At 43.6% G+C, this 7,522-nt stretch overlaps 1 protein-coding gene across 2 annotated transcripts; it reads left to right on the top strand.

Moving 5' to 3' along the window:
- LOC8084207 (transcription initiation factor TFIID subunit 8) lies at positions 213-4,460 on the top strand. 2 transcript variants are annotated; one of them, XM_021465906.1, is made up of 3 exons: positions 213-2,074; positions 2,255-2,341; positions 3,671-4,460. In XM_021465906.1, the coding sequence occupies exon 1, from the start codon at positions 861-863 to the stop codon at positions 1,989-1,991; it is 1,131 nt and encodes a 376-aa protein (XP_021321581.1). In that variant the 5' UTR covers positions 213-860; the 3' UTR covers positions 1,992-2,074; positions 2,255-2,341; positions 3,671-4,460. The 2 variants fall into 2 exon arrangements, with proteins under 2 accessions (XP_021321581.1, XP_002442011.1); XM_002441966.2 differs by lacking the exon at positions 2,255-2,341 and having other exon boundaries at positions 218-2,074.

The following is a 7,522-nucleotide window of genomic DNA, read 5'->3' on the forward strand; positions in this document are numbered from 1 at the left end:
AACCACTCCAATGGGGTTACTTACTATCATGATGTTAACAGAGAGTTAGCTTCTTGCATATCCCAATGCTCTCGCTCTAGCTCTCTCAAGACGAACTCCTTGTCCTTCCATCTTAATGGTATAGTCAAAGAAAAAATAAAGATCTACTCCACACTATGGCAATTGGCAAAGGTCAGTACCTTTGTTTGTGTCGTTCGTCTTATAAATATTCTTTGTGTCATACTCAATTATTAATGCTTTATTTAGCATGACTTCTCCTTAAGTGCTTCTCTAGATAAATTACAAATTGCAACTTTTCTCTAGAAAAAACACAGCTAAGACTCCCCTAATATTCACGGAAAAATGGTTCCTTTGCTGAAAGTGTTTAGTACCTATTGTTGGAGCTAGAGGCGGAGCCTTTCCTAAACATATCCGGTTTAAGTCTTTGTAGACAAGATATTTGTGGCCTTTTAATTTGTACGTGTGTAAATCATTTGTAATAATTGGATAAGGGCGAGTTTCATTTCATGTTGCCATGTGCTCGAAAAGAAAAAAAAAATGGGACAACATAGCAGCGAATCCAACCTTTGAAGTGGTAAACAGAGGAAGTCAGAATCTTTAAACCGGTAATTAGCAAAAATCTCGTAAAATCTTAGAAGGCTTGGGAATTGGGTGTTACCCTAAATTCATCGTGGCACGCGAACTGAAACCCAAATTATGAGATCTCTCCTAATTAGCTTGGCTGGCGGAGCTCGATTCGATGCGTTGCTGAGCCTGGGTAATCGATTCCTGCTGGGCGGTGGCGCGGTCGGAGGGATCTGAACCCTAGCGCCGTCCAGATCTGGAACCCGCGCCGGCGAGCTGCTCGGCGCCTCGGCGGCATGAGTGGCTGGAAAGCGGGGGGGAGGAGAAGCAGCGGAGATATGAACCGAGACGGCGGCGGCGGCGGCAGCGGCAGCGGGGACGAGTTCGGGCGTGCGGTGGCGCGGGCCGCGGTGGCGCAGGCGCTGGAGGCCGCGGGGTTCGACTGCGCGCACCGCTCCGCGGTGGACGCGGTCGTCGACATCGTCCTGCGCTATATCACCCACCTGGGCCGGTCCGCCGCCTTCCACGCCAACCTCGCCGGCCGCGCGCTCGCCAATGAGCTCGACGTCATCCAGGCGCTCGAGGAGGTCGGCGCCGACACGGATGGTTTCGCGGGCGCGGCGACCACGGGCCACTGCCTCGTCGGCTCCGGCGTCGTCAAGGACCTCTTGGCGTTTGTCTATTCCAAGGACGAGGTGCCATTCGCGCGGCCGCTGCCTAGGTTCCCCATCCAGCGCGCGGAGCCGCAGCCTTCTGCCAGCTTCGCCGTGACGGGGAGGGAGACTGGGATGAGGCACGTGCCGGAGTGGCTGCCCGCGTTCCCAGATCCGCACACCTATGTGAGGACGGAGGTGTGGGTTGAGCCGCCGGCGACCAAGGACAGGGTTGACAAGGTGGAGCAGGTGCGGCAACGAAGGAAAGCTGAGAAGTCCCTGCTCAGCCTGCAGCGAAGGCTGGCCATGGCAGGTGCGGATGGGTTTCGTCCAGCTGTTGCAGTGGCACAGGATAGTGCAGAGAAGGGGAAGGAGATACAGGCAGCTGGGACGAAGAGAAATCCATTTCTTGAGCCAGCATTGTTGCCTGGAGAGAAGGATGTATCCGAGGTTGATCTGCCTCCTGAAAAGAAGAAACTCTCTGTCCTTGAGGCATTTGCGCCAGCTATTCAAGTTAGAACCATCAGGGAGATTGATGCTGGGGCAGGGTTGGATCAAAATCAAAGGAGCATTGTTCCAAAAGAGAGGGCTCCAGTGCATCTTAAGATTGGATTTAGTAAGAAGCCATTAGAAGCAGCTCTGAATTCAAGAGCCCTGGACCTGAGGGAAGACCCTTCCTTCTTGAAAGAGGAAGCAAAGGATGATAAGAAGCGGAGAGCGGGCATGATATTAAGGGCATCAATGGAGAACCCACAAGAACTTCCTCAGCTCTAAAGTTGTTTGTGGAGGTAGTGCAGTTCCAAGAGCGGAGTCACATCATGGTGTCATCTTAGAACTTCAGTTTCCAGAATCTTGAGGTAAACATTTATCTTGTGGTAACATTGGTCCAGACTGTCAATTGCTCTAGATGTCCATGCGAATGAAACCCATGTAGTTGAAATTGAAAATCCTGTGTGCATCAAAATGGTGGAACAATTTGCCAAATTTAGCTGGGCAATGTCTTAGTGTATATTTGTTGATTTGTTTTTCTTATGTAGGACAATGATACAGAGCTCAACAAAACATCTATGCATCTACCTGTTAGCTGTAGCCATTTTGACTAGTCTTGTATGGTAAAAATTATGGTAAGTTCAAACTTACCTTTTAGGTAGGCTTGCTCTCCTCAGTATTATTAGCAATTGAACTACCTTTGAGCAATAATAATACATGGTTTTGTGCCTAGAGGCTTCCCATTTAGGAGAGAACAGATTGTACTGCACGCTTTCACTATTTCATATATGCAATGGACAGTGAGGAGGATATACTAGTTTTGTGTTAGGTTAAGAGATTTAAATCTGGTTGTGCACCAAAAAGAGAGAATAGTTTGATTAACTAACTACTTGGAATTAGGCTGTCAGTAAGTTTGGTATTATGGCTATCCTGCACTTTATTTTAGTGTTTATGGTATGCTGAAGATATGACAACACGACGAGAAGTTTGCTTGTAAAGTAGTACCCACTAGAGGATATTTCCTTGCCTATGTCCTTTCACATGCTTGTAACTGATTTCTACTTTTGTGTCCTCCATATCCCTAGTTGAGCATCTCTGCATTATGGCTTCATATGTTGCTCTTGTAGATATGGTAACTTTGTTTGGTGGCAATGCCTATTTTAGTCTTTGGCTACCAACTTACCTTGTTTTCCAAGTGAGATGGTGACATAGGTATCTTTTTTCTCCAAATAACAGAAACAAGATACTGTCTTTGCCTCTTTGTTTACCTTGTTTTGTAAGCCATACTGTGACTGTGACTGTGACATAGGTATCTTTTCTTCCTTCATAGCCGAAACAAGATATAGTTTCATAAGATGGTAGAGAAAATAATATGCCACCACATGGATTCTCTATTGTGTTTTTTTGCTGCCCCTTAAAAAGTATGCAGGATTCAAGAATCTATGCTACCAGTTTAGATGTAATGCCTCCAGGGCGTTTCTGAACATATAGTTACATCGTGCTGCGCACTTATGTGCTGATTTGTTAACGCAAGAGAATAATACAACTTTCCATGAAGACAAGATAATATAGCTAATGCAGCATCATTCCTTTAGAAGTAGAATTCTCTCTCTGATGCAAAAGCAACACATCACTGGCAACTATAGTCTATAACTCTTTATGGGTGCCATGTTTTTCAAAAGTAGATATAGCATCTGGTGTAGCATTTAGTAGTTCTACTGCAGTAGTAAAAAGCCCAATGCTAAGTAGTTCACAACAGATCTAGTAATAGTTAGGCACACCAAATCAGTACACATCGTACTTTCACTTGTCCAGAGTCAAGACCCAAAGTTTACTTCACTGAATGGATCTACGTTCTTGTAGGAATTATTTATTTTTTGATGACATTCTGTTCTTTAATATTGTGGTAAATTAGCATGTTAAATAAATTATTATTCTGACTTGAGGTTTGGTGATTTCTGCAGGCCATGTGTCCGTGATACGACCTTCCTCAGAAGCTTAACCTGCACCCATCCCCAGACTGCACCTACCATTTTACTTGAATCACCAGGCGCTGATAATTCTGCAGAGCTGTAACTGAAGTTCCACTATTTCACTGCATTGAACTTGCTTCTGCTGGTATTTCACCTTTAGCTGTAAGTGGGTTGGTTCAAAGGGAGCTGATTTGTGAGGCTGTGGTTGTTCTCCCCACTCCCCAGACTGGCATCAAAAGAATGATGCTCCCGAGTCACTTTCTGTAGCTGTATTCCCTGGTAGAATTGGGGAGAGATGTTTGTACAAAAGCTAACCTGATTCTTCTGACCAAGACTTGCCACACAGGGTTGATGTACTTAGTGGGTTACTCTCAAGAGCCAGCTTCTATATGCAGTATGTTGGCCTAATAGTGCAGTATGGCTCCCCCACACCACTGCTGTGTTTAGGACAAAAAAAACTTTCCAGATACCTGATGAAGGATTGATTCTAGTTGGTGAGTTGATGTAGTGCTTCATAGTTGGAAACTGGGACTGTAACAACAGTGTACCATATGATTCTTTCGCCCTTTTTCTTAGTCTAACCTGAGCATCCTTGTTTGAACTTGCAAAGATTTTAGAAGGAAGCATGTTGAAATGTGTCTAGAGCTTGTACATTTGTCTGGCTGTTTGTGTGAACTGTGAAGATCTTGAGAGGTAGCATGCTGGTACGTGTGTATGGAGCTTGTGCATTTCCGTGGATGTTTGTGTGAAGACCTTGAATGGCAGCGTGCTGATGTGTTTCTGGATCTTGTGTACTTGTCTGACTGTCTGTGAGTAAACACGACTTGGTCAGTGAAAATAGAGAGCACAAGAAAGAGGTACCTGACATAATAAATAGTTTGTTTCGTGTTTAGGACGAGCTGTAGATCTAATGAAACAATCCTCCTGGCCAGAAGTGAGGTGGTGGTGCTTGTAAGGGGTTTATCATTTTCTCTCTATAATACAACAGATCTCCAACGTATTTGAGAGAAAAAAAGATGAGCTGTAGATCTTGTGCTCTTTTGAAATCTGCATGGTATTGGTTGTTGCCTACAGAAATGGTGGACCTTGATGAGTGTACCACTTCGTGGCGGGCACAGATGTGTTAAGTCCTTGACGGTACCACATAAGTCTCTGGATTACTAATAAGTTTTGAACCAGACTACTATCGATTACTAATATTGATAAGTTTGTGGATCGTGGTCTCGAGTTGCCAGCATCGCCACCCGCAGGGCACCAGTGATACAAGAGGGAGCCACTACAGGCTGGACCTCGATTTGGGCCACGCAGGGCCTGTCTTAGTTCACCCAGTTTGGCCCATGAATTAATTAGTGGATTGCTCTTCTTGGCCCGTCATGGTCTTCCTTCCTTTCTTTCACCTTCTTTAGTTCGTGAGAGACTGTAACAGGATCGGTGACGGTAACATTCCCCTTCCTTGAGAACCAGCTTGCTCCTAAACTGGTGCATGTGAAAACTGTTGCCCTGCTGGCATAGAGGAGTGTCGTCTTCACAGGTTGCAAAGAAGTATTGACTTAAACTCTTATGATACATGTTTAGTGCTATTTTGACTTAAATTCTTAGGGCACCCTCAACAATTATAGAGAGCAGCCAGATACAATTCGTACATGGCAGCTCCACTTAAGCAAAAGAGAACCAAAACGATAAATCATCTAGTGACCTTATACTTTTGCATATTGCTCTAAAAGATATGGACGCCAAATGACAGAAATATTCTAATCAGCTTTATCCTTCCAAGCTCCTCTTCTAATCAGCTTTAGCCTTCTCATTTTCGGAGTCCACAATATCGTCTCTCACCAGGCACGGTGACAGATGTTTCTCGCTCCTCTGTTTCTCTTTCCTAGGTAGAACTTTTTTAGATAAAGAATATTTTATATCCGACTTCATCTATCGACCGATAGAATCAGATCAATTATTACAAAATTTAGTCCACACTACTACAGAATGAGGCATTGGTCGATGCCCAAAATGGCCAAAAACCTCGGCCTTTTTGCGGCCCGGGGTTAAAGACCCCTTTAGCACCGGTTCGTAACACGAACCGGTGCTAAAGGGTCCTGCCCAACGGCTACTGACAGGTGCTGTCGGGGCGGAGACCCTTTAGCACCGGTTCGTGTTACCAACCGGTGCTAAAGGGTCCCCTTTAGCACCGGCCAGCGCCACGGGCCGAGGCAAAGCCTTTAGCACCGGTTTGTGTTACAAACCGGTGCTAAAGTGTTACCCTTTAGCACCGGTTTTATTTGTGAACCGGTTCTAAGGGTCCGGTTTATAGGCCGGATCACTTCTACTCTCTGCCCATTTGAAACCGAGTGCACCATTCACCATTGTTGTTCTTGGAGCTTCTTCTTCCTCATTTGTTCTTCGTCTCCGACGCCCATTGTTGATCTTCTTCGACTCCGTCATCGTTTCTTCGTGTTTGGAGGTGACTAACTTTTGTCTTTCTTGTCTTTTTCATGTTGTTTTTGGCTTGTGATGTTCTCATTATTTTTAGCTCAAATCCACGTTGTTATTTAGAATCATTTCACATGAATTAGTATCCATATATATATATATATATATCATATTTCATGGTTGACCTAGTATTAATATAGTTTGCAAGAATGAATTATAGTATATTTTTATGATATTAGAAAGTAGGATAGTTCAAATTAATTGGTTTGTTAATATCACTTGATTTATTTTTATTACTACATATAATGTCCATTTTATCATACATGTTTAAATGTGGAATTTATAATTGTTTAAAAATTGAGTATGGATAGTAGATGGCAACCGTGACCGGGTCTTCGGTCTCTCAACGGGTTCAAAAGCGATACCGTCCGGAACTCCCTCTCATTACTTGTGGCAAGTGTGGGCAGAAGATTTTGATGGAGTACAAAGTGTCGAAAGAGGGAGTAAACAAGAGTCGTATATTCTACAAGTGTCCAGATCGTAATGTGAGTTATTTCCAGACATTTGCTTATATATGTGCATATTTTTTTAAATGATATTAATTAAACTTTTGATTCTCTCTTTTAATTTCAGTGGGACGGTACCGGCGGATGTACAGGTTGGTACTGGGAGGAAGAATACATTGAACACATTAAAAAATCTTTTGCACAGGTGGTTGAGGATGAAGGTGGTGAGGCAGTGAGCCGACGAAAGGAGTTCAATGATGTTGATCAAGCGAATGATCTATCTATTATAGTTGGGATCGGACCCAAACTAATTATGTTGCTTAAGTGCATTTTAGTTTTGGTTTTTTTAGTGCTAGTTGCGATTGTATTTGTTGTAGCCAAGCTTTCCTAAATTAATCAACTATGTATCTTAGACATGTTGTGCAATAAAATGAGAAACTATATGTGTGTATGGTTTTCATAATATATATGTTATATTTAATGCAGATGGTAACACGTAATTGGATGTATAATGCCGATCGGCGCTCCGAAGAGTTCATTAATGGTGTGCACTATTTCTTAAGTGTGGCTGAGTCAAATAAGAGGGACGGTTTCATGTGCTGTCCATGTGCCGTGTGCAAGAATTTGACGGAATATTCTAACTCAAGAACTCTTCATTCACACTTATTAAAGTCTGGTTTCGTACCAAACTATATTTGTTGGACCAAACATGGAGAAAGCGGGATTATAATGGATGAAGGTGAAGAAGAAGAAGAAGAAGAAGAAGAAGAATTGGACCATGCCAATATTATTGCTCAGTACGGTGGCTTCAATGATGTTGCAATAGGGGGAGATAATGAAGAAGAGGTGGCGGCAGAAGATGATCGGGGCGATGATGCTTTTGCTGATGCCATCCGTGATGCACAAAGAGAAT

The sequence above is a fragment of the Sorghum bicolor genome, chromosome 8 (genome assembly GCF_000003195.3).
Source record: "Sorghum bicolor cultivar BTx623 chromosome 8, Sorghum_bicolor_NCBIv3, whole genome shotgun sequence".
Lineage (NCBI taxonomy): Eukaryota > Viridiplantae > Streptophyta > Magnoliopsida > Poales > Poaceae > Sorghum > Sorghum bicolor.